The sequence below is a fragment of the Dipodomys ordii genome, unplaced genomic scaffold (assembly GCF_000151885.1).
Source record: "Dipodomys ordii isolate 6190 unplaced genomic scaffold, Dord_2.0 Scaffold36, whole genome shotgun sequence".
Lineage (NCBI taxonomy): Eukaryota > Metazoa > Chordata > Mammalia > Rodentia > Heteromyidae > Dipodomys > Dipodomys ordii.
Window position 1 is genome coordinate 1,006,556 of NW_012267252.1, and position 17,483 is coordinate 1,024,038.

General features: G+C 39.1%; 1 protein-coding gene across 1 annotated transcript in view; it reads right to left on the reverse strand.

Annotated features, from left to right (window-relative positions):
- Tm9sf3 (transmembrane 9 superfamily member 3) overlaps positions 1-17,477 on the reverse strand; it is a 58,470-nt gene extending 40,993 nt beyond the window's left edge. Inside the window, exons 1-2 of the mRNA XM_013017727.1 lie at positions 17,415-17,477; positions 5,691-5,886 (exon numbers count right to left, since the gene is read on the reverse strand). Coding sequence (XP_012873181.1) covers positions 5,691-5,856 — 166 coding nt within the window. The 5' untranslated portion in view covers positions 5,857-5,886; positions 17,415-17,477. The remainder of the gene's footprint in view (positions 1-5,690; positions 5,887-17,414) is intronic.
- Positions 17,478-17,483: the final 6 nt, after the last annotated feature.

Below are 17,483 nucleotides of genomic sequence, written 5' to 3' on the forward strand. Positions count from 1 at the left end.
CCCAAACTTCTCTGCCCATGGTTAGCTTTGAACCAATATCCCCAGGTCACAGTCTCCTGAGTAATAGCCATAGCATTATTCCTATAAAAGATCAAAATTTAAGTTATAACTCCACATTCTACAACATACACTCCATCCCTTGGGAGAAGGAAAACAGATTCCCCATAAGTCAGCAAAGAATACATATCACCAAAAAGAAGGAGGGCAGGGAAATACTCATCTTACACTCAAACTAGAAGAAAACAGCTTTGTCTACCAACAGAGACTCTCAAGCAGATTTTCTTTCAGTCCCTTGGGGGAATTTAGGACTTTCTTAATGGGAAAGACTGAGGCTGAACAGTGAAACAAGAGTTAGGAAATGAGAGTGCTAATAAGCATTTCTACACCAAGAGCTATAGAAGAACTGCCAATAAGAAGTCCCCAAAAAAGACTTCCGTTGAGTAATAATGTACCAAGGGAAACATCAGCCTTAAGTGGACAGTCTCATAGGGCAACAGGAACACCCCACAGCTATCTCTGGATTCCTTGCTATTAATAAAAAGAAATGTTGATAATGGTCATTAACATGACACTTACGTGTACAAAGCTTTTAAAAGATGCTGCATAGCCTGAACTCTAGTTCGACCGTTTCTCAATAGATCTAATATCTTCAGTCTGTTCTCTCTAACCCAACTCAACTACCTGAAATTCCTACACATCTTATGCTCTCTTGGCCTCTGGAGAATTTTGCTCAGGTTATTAACTCTACCTGAAAGTTCCCTAAGTTTTTCCTATCACCAGACCCTCTCTCCTACAGAGCAGTCCCTGATTCACCAACCCACAGTGTTGTCCCTTTCTTTTAAGTCCCATGGCTTTCTCTCCAGGCTCCCTATGCCATGTATGCCTGAACCACTTTACCTCAGACCAGTATCTGAGCTCCTGAGAAAACACCATATGGCCTTGAAAATTATATTCTTTTTACCATCAGCTCTGCTTGCTTAGTACCCTACATTGTAGTACCTGTACTACAAATAACTTTAATTTTCCACTTACTTGGCAAAGAAAAATTATTGTTTATTATAGTATAGTAAGTACATACACATGCATTTGTGTAGCAGTATGTGCATGAGTGCACATGTGCATATAAAGAAATGTCAATATAAACAAGTGAAGTTTTTTAGCAGAATCTCTCAGAAGAAAATGACAAAAGAGGTCTTGAAGGCTATCTTTCCCTGATCATAAAATCTAAAATAAAATGTAGCAAAAGGGAAAAGCATCATGACAGGCTGTAGAAAGGACATTGGTTGGCTGCATTTTAATGAGATTCCTTTTCAGGCATGTAGGCAAATACAAACGTTACAAATAGCTGAAAAGCCTGCTTGCCCAACAGAAACATTACTTCTCTCAGGAGGTTACTGCTTTGAAGATAACTAATACAATGTGTATGAATATGTCAAATCATTATCAGTAGGCCATGTATCAGGAAAACAATTTGCAAATCTATCATGAGAAATCACTGCTTCAAAATTACAATTGGGTATCATCCTCACATAAAAGACATATAAGAACTCTGGAAAAGATGCAATTAACATTTTACCAATGTAAACAGTTTTAAAGCAGAATGGTGAAGTGGTAAATGTTAGCATGTATTTTACAAACAGAAGGGAAGATTTGGTCATATTCCAGAAACCAATACATCTGTCATCAATTCCCAGTAATGCCACACTAGTATGACAGGCACTGAGCAATGAGAAAAGGATGTAATAATAATTAGGAGTTGTCTAAGAATGTATCAAGTCATCCTGCTTTGCTTACCTTCTCTTTTGACAGCATCACTAAATTAGACAATCAGAATGTCTCCATCTCAAATTCAACAGTATTTGACAATCACAATAACTAGTCACATTTATAAAGAAATGGACACAAATGAATTTTAGTCTGAGCTATGCTACTTGCTAACTAAGCAATTAAAGGCAAGTCATTTAACTTCTGTGAACTGCAGTTCCTTCAAGTGTGAACCAAAACAACTGTGCTAATTCTTTCCCAGAGCTGTTTTAAGAACTGAAAGTGCCAATGTATTGACAATGTTCTTAAATGTCCCTGTCTTGATCGTTCTTTGAGAATCTGATGAAAGTCACCTTTCCCTTGCTCTCAACTGCCGATTCATATAAAATTAAGTGTATAATTTCAGAGTCAATAGAACCCAAGTCACAGCTCCTGGCTGAATTTTGTATTTCCAGAGCTTACCACAATGCTGGATTGCAATTATGCATTCAGCAACTGCCAAATTAATTCAAGGAAAACAAAGACTAGAAAAACTGGTATAGTCGGAGTAAATTTTAAAACTATATAAAAGAGTATTGATTAATAATCAATGGCATAAGCTATGCAACTTTTTTTAGATTTAGATTTTTAGATTTTTTAGATTTGGTAAGATGTATTAAGAACAGGCTTAAAAATGTTACTTGCTTTTTTTTTTTGGTCGGTTGGGGGGCTTGAACTCTGGGCCACCAGAAAACTGGAAGTGGCGCTGTAGCTCAAGTGGTAGAGTGCTGGCCTTGAGCTGAAGAGCTGAGGGACAGCGCCCAGGCCCAGAGTTCAAGCCCCACGACCGACCAAAAAAAAACCAAAAAAACAAAAATCAAAAAAATTTAGATTCAAATTATTTCGTCTGGCTAAGAGACTTTGGGTTAAAACCAAGATAAAATATTCTATTACATTCCTATACTTCCAATTTAAGAAAACAAATTTTAGCAAAAATATTTCTTCTCTCACCTAAAACTTACTTAAAGTCAGTAAAGAATTAAAACAGTGACTGGGACTATTGCTCAGTGGTAGAGTGCTTGCTTGGCATGCATGAAGCTCTGGGTTCCCTTCCTCAGTACCACATACACAGTAAAAGCAGGAAGTAATGTTGTGGCTCAAGTGGTAGAACACTAGCCTTGAGCCAAAAAAAGCTCAGAGACAGTGCCCAGGTCCAGAGTTTCAAGCCCCACGACAGGCGATAGATAGATAGATAGATAGATAGATAGATAGATAGATAGATAGATAGATAGATAGATAGATAGATAGATAGATAGATAGATAGATAGATAGGATAGATAGAAAGAAAAGATGGGACAAAAACTAGATCAGTCAACGGAGAAGAGATCTCCATTTTTTTTTTAATTGATTTGTACTAGCATTTGAACTCAAGCTCAAGGCTTCAGGCTTGCTAGGCAGGTGTTCTACCACTTGAGCCAATGCTCCCTGACCTTTCCCTTCTGTATTTTTAGTGATTTTTCAGGTAAAGACTCATGGTCAAACCCTAGGAACAGCACCAAGTAGCAATCAAAAACAATTTTCAAAGCATAATCAACTTTATTCTTGAAGAGAGCAGCAAAAGTCTCCAGTAGAGGAGAAAGAACCATCTAATCAGCATTTACTATTTTACCTGGACCACTTAATTCAGCAATTGTTTTTAGCAGTATATCCATGCCGAAGGTATAGAGTTAATAAGTCTCCAAAGAACCACTTAACTACCTAGCTAGTACCTCTTTCAATCTAAAGATCTGTAGCTTAGTCTGAAAAGAAATACAAATTCCCTCCTTTTTCACTTTTTAACCATGTACACTGTGATTTTTTAATGAGATAGGTTGTAACACAGACAGGGGGCACGCATCAAGTATGACAAAGTGCCCCCTTTTTTTTTTTGCCAGTCATGGGGCTTGAACTCAGGGCATGGGCTCTGTCACAGAGCTCTTCTGCTCAAGGCTAGCAACTCTACCACTTTGAGTCACAGCTCCATTTCCAGTTTTCTGGTGATTAACTGGTGACAAGAGTCTCACGGACTTTCCTGCCTGGGCTGACTTTGAATTGCAATCCTCAGAACTCAGCATTCTAAGTAGTTAGGATTACAGGCATGAGCCACCAGCACCTAGCATTAAGTCCTAGTTTTTTGAACTACTTTCCTCTAGATTTAACAATTTCTTCATCTCAGCCTCAAGTAACTAGCAAGGGTAAAGGTTAAACATTCTCACTAGGCATAGGTGGCTCACAGCTGTAATTCTAGCTACTCAAGAGGCTGAGATTTGAGGATCTCAGTTCAAAGACAGCCTGGGCAGGAAAGGTCATTAGACTCTTAGCTCCACTACTCTATTCAGAAAAAGGCAGAAGTGGCACTGTAGCTCAAGTAGTAGAGTGCTAATAACCTTGAGCAAAATAAAAAAAACTCGAGGACAACACCCAGGCCCCAAGTTCAGCCCCAGGACTGGCAAAATAAATAAATAGATAGATAGATATTCTGAATAAGTACTCTAGAAAATAGCAGTGAGGATTTCAAAATCTGATGCAGTCTTAGTAGCGAAGTAGGACTTGGGGTTTTCTGCTTACTCTCTTGGTGATTGTTCTTTAACTACAATTTTCAACCAAATGAAAAGGAGAAAGTAGGCAAATAAATACAGTTTAAGTAAATGAATACTAGTCTAAGTTTCTTCTTTGTGATTAAATATTTTAATTACCTTATTAAATTAAAGCCCAAGCTTCAGGGCATATTTACAGTCACTAATAAAATTATAGCCACATAACTTGTGGTTTAAATTTACAACTTAACTTCATAATTAAGTCCCAAGGGACATTATTGGAAGGACTATATGTGCATGCATGTATGTGTGTATATGCTCATGTATACCCATTTTCAAAAACAATAGCAAAAAAAATCTTTAAAAATATAATTAAACAATTCAAATTTAATATTGTTAATCATATCTCATTTCAAATCCTTGTCTCCAAAATATACTTTAAAAAAAAATCAAAGACAATTACTAATTCATTTTACACAATGAAGTAAACACTGGAGTAAACAAGCTTACTAAAATCTATACAATAAAATAGGACTGAAATTCAGAATTTGACTATAAAATCCATGCTCTTTTCAATAAGCAAGATATTTAAGCAAAGATCCTGTAAAGCCTATAAAAACAGAACAGTGAAACTTGTTGAAACTGTTTTGAGAAAGAAGAATGATAGGGGAAGAATGATGGAGAGGGTGAGTTTACTTAGAGTACATTATAAATGTGTGAAAATACAACATAATGAAATCTATTCCTATTACTAATGTAAGTAAGGTACTCAAAATTTTCAGTTTCTCAAACTTTAGCTCATGGTACATACTGAAAATATCTATGCAGGAAATACACACTGACACAGTTCCCTGAGGAATATAAAAAGTATACACACATTCACAAAACCTGGTAAGATTCAATTATAAACAGATAAGAATTCTCTCTTCACGTTTGACAAGATATTTAAATACATATTTTATATATTTATATTTAATATATTGATACATTTAATAAATATATATTAAATATATAGTTGTTGAGAGGGTAAATTGATACAGTATTGATAAATACATGCCAAATCCAATGGTACAAGTCTGAATTTGATTTACATAGTTTGTTAAAATGTAAACATACAGCCCATTACAATTCCAGAAATGACTTCACCAGGAATCTATGAAGGCTCTCCTGTCCACATGTATAATCAACTACAGAGTTAACTAGAAAACACTTCTCAGATATATTTTAGATAATTTTATTAAAAATTTGCTTTGTTAACACCCTACAAAAAAAAATTCCAGGCCTCAATGTCAATAGTGTGAAGTTACAAAAACCTAGCCTATAATCTATTACTTATGTAATAGACTGTAGAGACTATTAAGACAGACTTACCTTTAAATTTAATATCCAGACCACTAAATTCCAACTCCACTCCTTGAAGTGCTTCTCCTAGAGTTTCATGGTAATGGCTGATACTTTTTTTTGACCCAACACAGAATGGAAGTGAAAAGTACTTATATGTTTCTTGGCGATTATGGTAAGGCCCAACAGTATTCATCCACAAGACAACTTCCTCTTTATCTTGATACTGAAACAAAAAAGGCAAATAATATGTACTTTTTAATGAACTCAAATAAGAGAATATTTATTATCTATTCAAAATAAAGGTGTATTTTCTGTGCTCAAGAAATATAAGCTAGCAGGGTGCTGGTGGCTCATGCCAGTAATCCTTACTACTCAGGAGGCTAAGATCGAGGATGGGAGTTCAAAGCCATGAGATTCTTAACTCCAATAAACCATCAAAAAGCCAGAGGTGGTAACTAGCCTTGAGCAAAGCACCTCAGGGGCGCGCACACACACACACATACACACACACACGCACGCACACACGCATGCACGCACACACAATCTAGGGGCTGGGAATGTGGCTCAGTGGTAGAGCGCCTGCCTAGCATTCACGAAGCCCTGGTTTCAATTCCTCAGTACCACATAAACAGAAAAAGCCAGAAGTGGTGCTATGGCTCAAGTGGTAGAGTATTAGCCTTGAGCCAAAAGAAGCATCAAAGCTCAGAGATGGACCATGGGGGGGAGGGGGGGAGGGGAAGTGGGGGAATATGTGTGTGTGTGTGTGTGTGTGTGTCTATGTGTGTGTGTGTACATATATATATATTTGCATTCTGATCATCTATGTCCACACCTTAAAATCAAACTTTGTGAATTTTTAAATTATATTCTGATTCTGGTCTCAGGATTCACTTTTTCTTTTTGTAACCAAAGCTCAGGGCCTGGACTGTCCCTGAACTCTTTGCTCAAGGCTACCACTTGAATCAGAGCAGCACTTCAGGTTTTCCTGTAGTTAATTGGAGATAAGAGCTGGGGTTATAGCATGAGCCACCAGTGCCCAGCAGGATTCCGGTTTTTCTAAATGTTAATTTATAGAAAATAACATCTGGGGCTGGGAAGGTGGCTCAGTGGTAGAGTGCTTGCCTTGCATGCATGAGGCCCTGGGTTCGATTCCTCAGCACCACATAAGCAAAAAGAAAAAAGCCAGAAGTGGCGCTGTGGCTCAAGTGGTAGAGCGCTAGCCTTGAGCTGAAGAGCTGAGGGACAGTGCCCAGGCCCAGAGTTCGGGCCCCACGACTGGCAAAAAAATAAAAATAAAAAAAAAAGAAAATAACATCTAAAAAAAACAATAGCTCATAATAATATGTTCATAATTCACATTAATATTATAAATACAGATAAACAGTAAGTGGTAAAAATGCAAAATCAATGTAATTCTACAGGCTAACAGAGACAAGGAAGGAAACAAAACGAACAACTAAAGGGCACCAGTAGCTCACGCCTGTAATCCTAGCAACTCAGGAGGCTGAGATCTGAGGATCACAGTTCAAAGTCAGCTCAGGCAGGAAAATACATGAGACTCTTTTTTTTTTTGGTCCAGTCATGGGGCCTGAACTCTGTGCCTGGGTGCTGTCTCTCAGCTCTTCAGCTCAAGGCTAGCACTCAACCACTTGAGCCACAGCGCCACTTCTGGCTTTTTTCTTTTTGCTTATGTGGTGCTGAGGAATCGAACCCAGGGCCTCTGGCATGCAAGGCAAGCGCTCTACCACTGAGCCACCTTCTCAGCCCCTACATGAGACTCTTATCTCCAATAAACCACCAGAAAACCATAAGTGGCACTGTAGCTCAAGTGGTAGAGCACTAGCCTTGAGCTGAAGAGCCAGTGCCCAGGCCCAGAGTTCAAGCCCCATGACCAACAAAAACAAAAAACACAAAAAATGTCTTATCCAGATGGTAATTGCTAGATATCTTCCCCTCTAAGAAAGTAACATTGCCAGGATACATAAATAAAGCCCCCTCTACCTTCTAGTTACTGCATAGCCACTGGTTCAAAGTACTACACATGAAAAAAATGACTAGAAGAACAAAGAAAAAACATATATACTATGAAACCACCATAAGCCCATTCAAGCCAAAATTCCATGTATTATCAGATAGTATGTATTATATACAATTCTTTGAATAATTTATGGCTCTACCTATCAGTGAATACTGCATATAGATATATATGAACTGTTGTTCAATGACTTAAATAGCTGACTTCACCTTTTCACAGTCCAAGTGTAGACTCTGTCAAAGATTTCTAAGATCTTCACAAGTTTAAAATCCTAAATGATTCTATGAAAACCAATTACTTAGGTTAATTTTAAAACTAGAAATTCTACTTGGTAATATTAACTGAAGACATCCAAGGATACATTTAAATCAAGCAGTAGTGCAGAAGTTAATCTACTGAACCATTATTTGCTGAGTGCCAACAACTATTTTTATAACAGAAGATTCTGCTTTGAACAAGACGTACTGGAGCTGGACTCCAGTAGCTCATGCCTATAATCCTAGCTACTCAGGAGGCTGGATTTGAGGACTGCAATTCAAAGTAAACCCAAGCAAGAAAGTTGAAGAGACTCCAATTAAACTACTTTAAAAAAAAAAAAAAAAAGCCAGAAATAGAGCTGTGGCTAACGTAGACGAGTGCTACCCTTGAGCAAAAGAAGCTCAGAGATAGTATCTAGACACTGATTTCAAGCTGCAGGACCAGCACCAAATAAATAAAGCTTTCTACGTACTGATCTCTCCAGGGAAGATGTACATTGAGTAAGTTAAAGCAGGCTGCTACAAAGCATGAAAAAGGAAGCTACCAACTAATCCACATAAATCCTTAACTCTAGTCTTCTAACTGGAACTAATCATTAACATTTTCAACCAAAACTTATCAAATACCACCACAACTTAGATCTGTCATTTTATCCTCAAACATAATATCTCATTGTTTATGTAAGACATTATATAGGTCCTCAAGAAATGTCATTTATCAAAAACACAAGACATCTACCAAGCATTAGATCACGTACTAAGGACATAAAGACAAAAATACTCTCCTTTCCTCTAAGTAGAATAAATAAGCAAATAAGATTAACAATAGAGAAAAAAGGATTGAGGTAACAGATGAGACTGTGCTGGTGACTCACACCTGTAATCCTATCTACTCAGAAGGCTGAGATCTGAGGATCATGGTTGAGACTTTTTTTGGGGGGAGGGTCTGGTTGTGGGGCCTGAACTCTGGGCCTGGGCGCTGTCCCTCTGTCCCTCAGCTCTTCAGCTCAAGGCTAGCACTCTACCACTTGAGCCACAGCGCCACTTCCGGCCTTTTGCTTATGTGGTGCTGAGGAATCGAACCCAGGGCCTCAGGCATGCAAGGCAAGCGCTCTACCACTGAGCCACCTTCCCAGCCCCATGGGGCTGTGGCTCAAGTGGTAGAGCCTTAGCCTTGAGCAGAAGAGCTGAGAGACAGCACCCAGGCCCAGAGTTCAAGCCCCACAACCGATATATACATATACATATATATATACACACCATATATATATATATATACACACACCATATATATACATATATACACCATATATATATATATATATACCATATATATATATACCATATATATATACCATATATATATATATATATATATATATATGAGTCAAGGTAAATAACAATATAGAAAATCATAAGCTGGGCTGGGAAGGTGGCTCAGTGGTAGAGTGCTTGCCTTGCATGCATAAGGCCCTGGGTTCGATTCCTCAGCACCACATAAGCAGAAAAAGCCAGAAGTGGCGCTGTAGCTCAAATGGTAGAGTGCTAGCCTTGAGCTGAAGAGCTGAGGGACAGCACCCAGACCCAAGTTCAGGCCCCATGACTGGCAAAAAAAAAAGAAAATCATAAGCTGCTTCAAGTGAGTTCAGAAAAACAACTACAAATAATAATTATATATGAATAAAGGTCTGAATCATGTATGAAGTATTAAAATACAGGTCTGAATATTAAATAGCCATATATTCATAATATTCTTTTCATTTGGGGAGGATAATAAATATTAAGTCATTATGCACCCATCCCAATGCTCAAGACCATGAAGTACTAATCCAAGTGTTCCTTTTTTGCTATATACCTTCAGTATTCTGAAAACAGTGTGCAAGCCAGGCACAGTGGTACAGGCACTCAGGAGGCTGAAGCAGGATAATACTGAGTTCAAGACCAGTCTGGGCTTGAAGTTGGCCTAGACTATCATAGCAAGACCCTGTCCAAAAACAAAATAACCAATGCTCTAAAACAACCAATATCCCTGACTAAAAGTAGTATTAGAATTTAAACCTGTGTACCAAGGCAAAACATTCTCTGCATAACACAATGTACATGACAAATATATAATATGGGATTTAAGATGGAAAAACAGTGAAGAAATGCTGAAATATAAGGTTCATTGATTACTTAGTAAAAGTTTTAACGTATTTGCATTAAGTGGTATGTGCAATGATTATAGGAGTATTTCATCAGAGACATGAGAAGTAACAAGGGGTGCATGAGAGTACCTATTAACCAGAACTTGGTCATGAATCTTGTTGAGTCTGCAGAACTGTCTTGTATCTCTAGAAAATATATTTTTTCTACACATATCCCTTGTAAGTTTTTTAACTTTTTTTTTTTGGTTGGTCATGGGGCTTTAACTGTGGGCCTGGGCGCTGTCCTTCAGCTCTTCAGCTCAAGGCTAGCGTTCTACCACTTGAACTTCAACACCACTTCTGTTTTGTTTTGTTTTGTTTTTCCTGCTGGTTTATTGGAGATAAGTCTCATGGACTTTCCTTTGGGGCTGGCTTTAAACTGGAATCCTAAGATCTCAGCCTCCTTAGTAGCTAGGATTTCAGGCGTGAGCCACCAGCACCCGGCTATTTCTTTTAGAAGATTTTTAAAAGAGTATTTATTTTACACAAACGGAACATAGGACAACAGTTACCAACCATAATACACTGGCAGAAGATCGAGTAGATGAGACAAGAACTACAATAAAGTATATTATCATCATGTAGTCTAAAATTCTTTCTGAGGACTGAAATAGCAATTAGAAATAATCTTTTATACTGCTTCTTTTTATGTAGACTATAATCAAAATAAAACAAACTTAAAATTTCAACTTTTTAAAGATTTATTAACATATTTTACTTGTACAGAGGGGTTTGTTTTGACCTTTCCATACTTTCCAAGCAAACTGACCCCCTTCCCAGGATTTCTCCCTCATTTCTCTACCTTCTTCCTAAAACAATTTCAACAGGTTTAACTGATTATTTTTATATACATATGTTAACTACTAGGACCAAAGTGTTTACTTTTCATCTCTAACCTTGATTGTCCCTGAGAATAAGTGTACTATGCCAAGTACAACAATTCTCTCACAGGGCATGGTAGCTCACAAACTTGTAATCTCAGCACTCAGTAGTTTTGAGGCGACCCAGCAATCCCACTTTTGGGCATTTACCCAAATGTTTACAAACAAGACCACACTAAAGCTACCAGCACAACTATGTTTATTGCAGCATTATTTACCATAGCTAAGATATGGAACCAACCCAGATGCCCCTCAGTAGATGAATGGATCCAGAAAATGTGGTATATATACACAATGGAATTCTATGCCTCCATCAGAAAGAATGACATTGCCCCATTTGTTAGGAAATGGAAAAACTTGGAAAAAAAATTATATTAAGTGAAGTAGTTTTGAGGCAGAAGGAAGGTGAGTTTGTGGACAGCTCTGTTTACATTGCTAGTTTTAGGCCAGTCTGGGCCACCTAGTAAGATCCTGTCTTTCACACACACACACACACAACACACACACACGTATATAAGTATGTGTGTATATGAGTGTATATGTGTGTGTACACATGTGTATATACATATATATGTATACATATAATTTTCCTATTATTTAATTAGTATCAAATTTACAAGTATAGGCCAGGCACTGGTGGTTCATGCCTATATTCATAGCTACTCAGGGGGTTGAGATATGAGACCTGCAGTTCAAAGCCAGCCTGTGCAATAAAGTCCACAAAACTTATTGCCAATTAACCCCAGAAAACCAGAAATGGAGCTGTGGCTCAAAGTGGTAGAGCACTAGTCTTGAGCAAAAGAGCTCAGGGACAGTGCCCATGCCCTGAGTTCAGCCCCATGGCGGGGGGAAAAAAAAATTACAAGTATAGACTATTTTCTCTGACTCCCATTCAGCATCATTAACCAATGAGCCAAATTAAATCAAAGAAAGATGAAAAAGCAGTTGTACAAAACAATTAAAGATGTTACTAAATGGTGAACAACCTTCTCCCCATTTGAGTCTAATCTGACTTAAAATAATAATCTTTCCTAAGAAACTATTTAATGTATTCTAATCCCTAGACATGGATTTTCTCAAGAGGTCACCAAACCTGGACCACTCTTATTAAATATCTATGTGCTAGCAAGAAAGTGGAGGGAGGGGTATTCTGTAAAATTTGAATAAAGAAATCAGAAATTATACTGACCAGCAGTCTTGATGTACCCAAATGCTATACTTCATTTTAATGGAAATGACCATTAAAACACATTCTGAGAGAAAACAAAATCCATTTCTGAAGTATTTCATTATAGTTTCAACGACTTCAATCATTTAAAACACACTGGAATTAGAACTATATTTTTTAATAGTCTCTTGAGACAACTGTTTTCTCTTAAAATAGCTTTGTACCTAAATAAACTTTTAGTCTATCATTCAGTGTGGCCAAAAATAGGACACCAAATTATGGCATTTCCAAGCGTAGTAGCTTGGGTCTTGCTAATTATTTTGCTAAGACAGTATCAGTAAGTAAATAAAGTATCAGAGGGTATAATTAAGGGACATCTCAGGTTGTTCAATCTGCAAAGGGTATGAGTAATTAAGACATCCTACCCTCTTCAAAATAGCCTAATGAACAGACTGTGAACTTCAGCTCCACCAATTTGAGCACAGGGGCAGGGCTTGCTGTGTTGGGAATAAAAAGGGAGCAGCCCATGCACTTTCTGTGCTTGATTTTTTGGTTGGTGGCACACCCTCCTGATGAAGTAAACTGCCTTGTTGAGTTGTTTTTGAGTTGGAATTCTTACGCCTACATGACACCTCAACATCCTGACCCATTTCTATCACTTAAACTCCCTACTTCTAAAAATCCATGCTTCTCAATTTGTGTACATGTGCTTGTCCTGGGGCTTGAACTCAGTATCTGGGAGTTGTCCTTGAGCTTTTTTACTCACTCTACCACTTGAGCCACAACTCCACTTCTGGCCTTTGGTGGTTAACTGGAGATAAGTCTCATAAACGTTCCTGTCCGGACTAGCTTTGAACCACATCCTCAGATCTCAACCTCTTGAGTAGCTAGGATTACAGTCGTTAGACACCAGTGCCCTGCTGAAGTACTTTTGAATGGAGTCCTTTGGATCTTAGAATGCATGATAATTTAACTCTAGATGTGTCCTTGTGATTTGATCAGACACAAATCACACTCTAGAACCTTTCAATTGCCTAAAAAGACCTTTTCATGAACATTCAATTACTTTAAAACCTTCATGAATAAAAACATCCTCTAGTCTTAATAAGCAATGTCCTATAATCCACAATTACATATATTAGGTGTGTATATAATTCTCTAGATATCTATTCAGAATCATACCAGAATGAGCATATAAAGAATAGTATATGGGTCATATAGTTAACTGATGCCTAATTCAGTAGGTAGAGAAAAAAGGGAGAAAAAGCGGGGGGGGAGGTTCCTGGAATGGCAGATAGTAACTACACATTCTTAGGACCAGATAATTTGTGGAGCCCAATACAAAATAAAAATTATAGTGCAAGATAGTAGCACACACTTGTAGTACTGGCTATGCAGAACTATTATTTGAGCTCAGTCAGTAATTTGAGGCTAGGACTCTTAAGGCTAGGCCTTAAGGGGTAAGACCCTGAGTAACATGATTTTTTTTTTTTAATGCAGCCAGCCTGGACAACATGGAGACCCTATCAGATTAAAAAAAAAAAAAGGCAGGACTCCTTGTTCAAGAATTAAGATAACTAACAGCAGGGCAACGGTATCTCATGCCTGTAACCCTAGCTATTCAGGAGGCTGAGATCTGAGGATTGATGTTCAAAGCTAGCCTGGGCAGGAAAGTCCCCGTGAGACTCTGATCTCCAATTAACTACCAGAAAACCAGAAGCGCTGTGGCTCAAATGGTGGGGTGCTCCCCTTGAGCTGAAGAGCTGAGGGACAGTGCCCAGGCCCAAAGTTCAAACCCCAAAACCAACAAAAAAAATTAAGATAACTGTACATAATTTTTATTTGAAGGTAATTTTTTTCAATATTTTAATTGGAGATAATGTTTTTAAGAATTAAAGTAACAGCAGAGCATTGTGAGTTCAGGTCAAATACCCTTTGTGGCCCATCTATGAGGGCCTATCCATCTTTAATGCAAACCCAAACCCAGAATGGAGCTTATTTGGAAGGTCTGGCAAAAGAGTTTAGCTACTTATATGCCCTTGACTCAATAATGGCCCTCCCTACACTACTGAGGAAGATTCTCATCCTTTATTAAGTACACAGCTTCTTCAAGGGAGGACACACACATATACTGCTGAGGGAGGAAGAGGACACCTACCTACCCAACCAGATCAGAGGTATCTTTAACCACTTGAAAATTCTAACAATGAATACTCATTCTGATACTATTTTATACATCTATTTTTAAGAGAGAGGAGTTCGACTAGGCTGAGTTTGACTGAAGACTATTAACTCTGCCAAAGGCCACCCCTATACCTACTTTTATATCTACTGTGTATGGCCTCATGCAAGTGACAACCTCTCTGGCCAGTTTACCACATACAAAAATACTACTACTTATATCACAATATTATTAGTTAATTGACCTTACTGCAGTGCTGGGGCTCAAACTCTGAGCCTTCTATATGGTAAGCAAGCACTCTGCAACTAAGCTACATCCTAACCCCTCTACAAGGTCATCAATATACGTTTAATGTGCGTTAAGATGTACAAAGCACTTATAATTGTGCCCCAGCATATATTGCTATAAACCATTCTACTTATTATTTCTATCTAGAAATGATCTTCACAGAAAGCGAATCTAAAGGACAAGCTTTGGCTTCTGAAAGCTGTTCTTTAATAATTCAATTTACAAGTATTTATTAAACACCCACTCTGCAACATTCCCTTGGCAATTTGTCTCCTACTCCATCATTCTTTCTTCACTAGTTACTTCTGCCTTGTTGATGTTTTAAAAAAAAAAAAAAAGAATTCACCTGACCATTCACTATTCTTCTAGTAGTTCCTTGGCAAAGATGAATGTCTAGTTTTCAAGAAATATTTCAAGAAAAAGGAAAAGACTGAATAGCAAAAAACGATACCAATGAAACTCATTTGAACTTCATACATATCAATGTTATTCTTCCTATAAGTCTTGCTTAATTAGTAAAGGATAATCACATGAAAGCAGATCAACACAGACATGCAGCAAAATAATTATGGATTCTAAATTTTTGTCCAGAAATCACCACATATATGGCACATTTTCTTTTTTGACACCCAATAATCTTTTGGAGCCGGGCGCTGGTGGCTCACACCTGTAATCCTAGCTACTCAGGCAGCTGACATCTGAGAATCATCTTTGGAAGCCAGACCAGGTAGGAAAGGCAATGAGACTCTGATCTCCAATTAGCCACATAAAAACTAGAAGTGGAGCTGTGGTGCCTTGAGCAAAAAAGCTCAGGAACAGCACCCAGACTCTGAGTTCAAGCCCATGACCAACAAATAATACTAATATCTTTGAGGCATTGAGTGTGCATGTAGCTCCCAGTGTGGTACGGTGCTTGTCCAGTTTGTGAAGACCTGGGTTGTATTCCCAAAACAAAATAAGTCATTACTTTCATAACAATAAAGTTTCATTAAAGTTGGTGTATATATTTTAGATTTCTTGAATTACATGCAAATAGTCTTCTCTACTTGAAAGAGTATAAAACACAATAAACAATACCTTGAGTTTGTATGTCTAGGCAGTGGAACTATAGGTAAACGAAAGATCAGAATTTTACAAAGTAACTTCTCCAAAGTTAAACAAAAAAAAAAAATCAGAGGGCTGGGAAGGTGGCTCAGTGGTAGAGAGCTTGCCTTGCATGCATGAGGCCCTGGGTTCGATTCCTCAGCACCACAAAAGCAAAAAGAAAACAGCCGGAAGTGGTGCTATGGCTCAAGTGGTAGAGTGCTAGCCTTGAGCTGAAGAGCTGAGGGACAGCGTCCAGGCCCAGAGTTCAGGCCCCACGACCAGACCCCCCCAAAAAAAAAAATCAGAAAAAGTATTAGTAATAATACCATTGATTGAGAGGATACCCATTGGAAACTGGAAAGTAATGACCCAATCCATACATATTCCTGTATACCCTATAGCCATCTTACACCTAAAGACAAGTTACCGGACAGGAAACAAAAACAATAACAAAGACTATTTACCCTCTGAACAAAATTATTTTAAGGTTGAAGACACAAGTGTAACACAGAACATGTTATCAATTCACTATTTGTGTCTTAAGAGAAGAAAAAGTACAACTTTACAGACAAGAAAATTCTGGAAGTGACTGAAAGCAAACTGTTCAAAAGTTTAAGAGTTATTAGCTTACGTAAGTGTCCAACTAACCCAGGGAACAGAATAAAGTTGTATTAATTACAAATAAAACCTAAAACCAGACCCACTAAGTAGATATGGGATTGTCTCAGTTCTTAAAACACAGATCTCAACAAATCTTTCCGACTTGGTACATACACAACTAGACAAAACCCTAGTGATAAGTAAAGGCATAAAAAATAAAAAATAAGGATCACTCCCCAAGCACCCTTCTTAATTCCGCCTGACTATCCAGGCTTCCTCGAGTCGATTAAGGTGAAACCGTGGAGTTACAGTTCTAAATGAAAACCACTCCAGGAGTAGTTAACATCCACGCTTTGATGAGAAAACGCAATTAAATAAACCGCCAATCAACTTCAGACCACATGCAAAAAGAGAAGATGCCGAGGCCTGGCCTGACACTCCTCCCCCCTCCCCCCAACCCACACCTTTTAGGATCCTAAGCTGCATTAATGATACCCCCTCTCGAGGTGGAAAATCACCCGGGGGCCTGGAGGGTTGAGGACAAAGTTACACGGAGGACCTCGCGAAGAGATGCGTTTAGGCTCGCAGCCTGCACACGTGTTACCGGTCTCCCCGGGGTCAGGAACACGGTGGCTTTAATCCGGTTTGGGCAGCGAGGAGACGGGTAAATAAAGACCGGCGCGGACCGTAAAGTGGCGGGTATTTCCTGGTTGGCGAGTGACGGATGGCCGCGATGCATCCATCTTCTGCTGTGTCGTTCGCCCCAGAAGCCCGACAGCGATCGCTTCCCCGGGGGACACGGGCCCCAGGCCCGGAACAGTCCCACCCGAGTCCCCTCACACTCCCACCCCATCCCAGCCCCCGGGGCGTGGCGGGACCCGAGGCCAGGGCTCCGAGGGCCGCCGGGCCGCGGAGGGAGGCCTGCCCCGAAGCGCACGGAAATGCCTCCTCCCAGCTCCCGCGGTTCCTGCTCCGCCAGGCCCGACCGGAAGAAGACCACGGGCAGGCCTCCGGGCTGCAGCGGGCCGACCGGGGCGGCGGCCGGGGAACGGGCCGGAGACGCCTCACCGTGTGTTCGTGCTCGTCCGCTCGGGCCCGGGGCAGCAACAGCAGCAACAGCGCGGCGGCCGCCGCCAC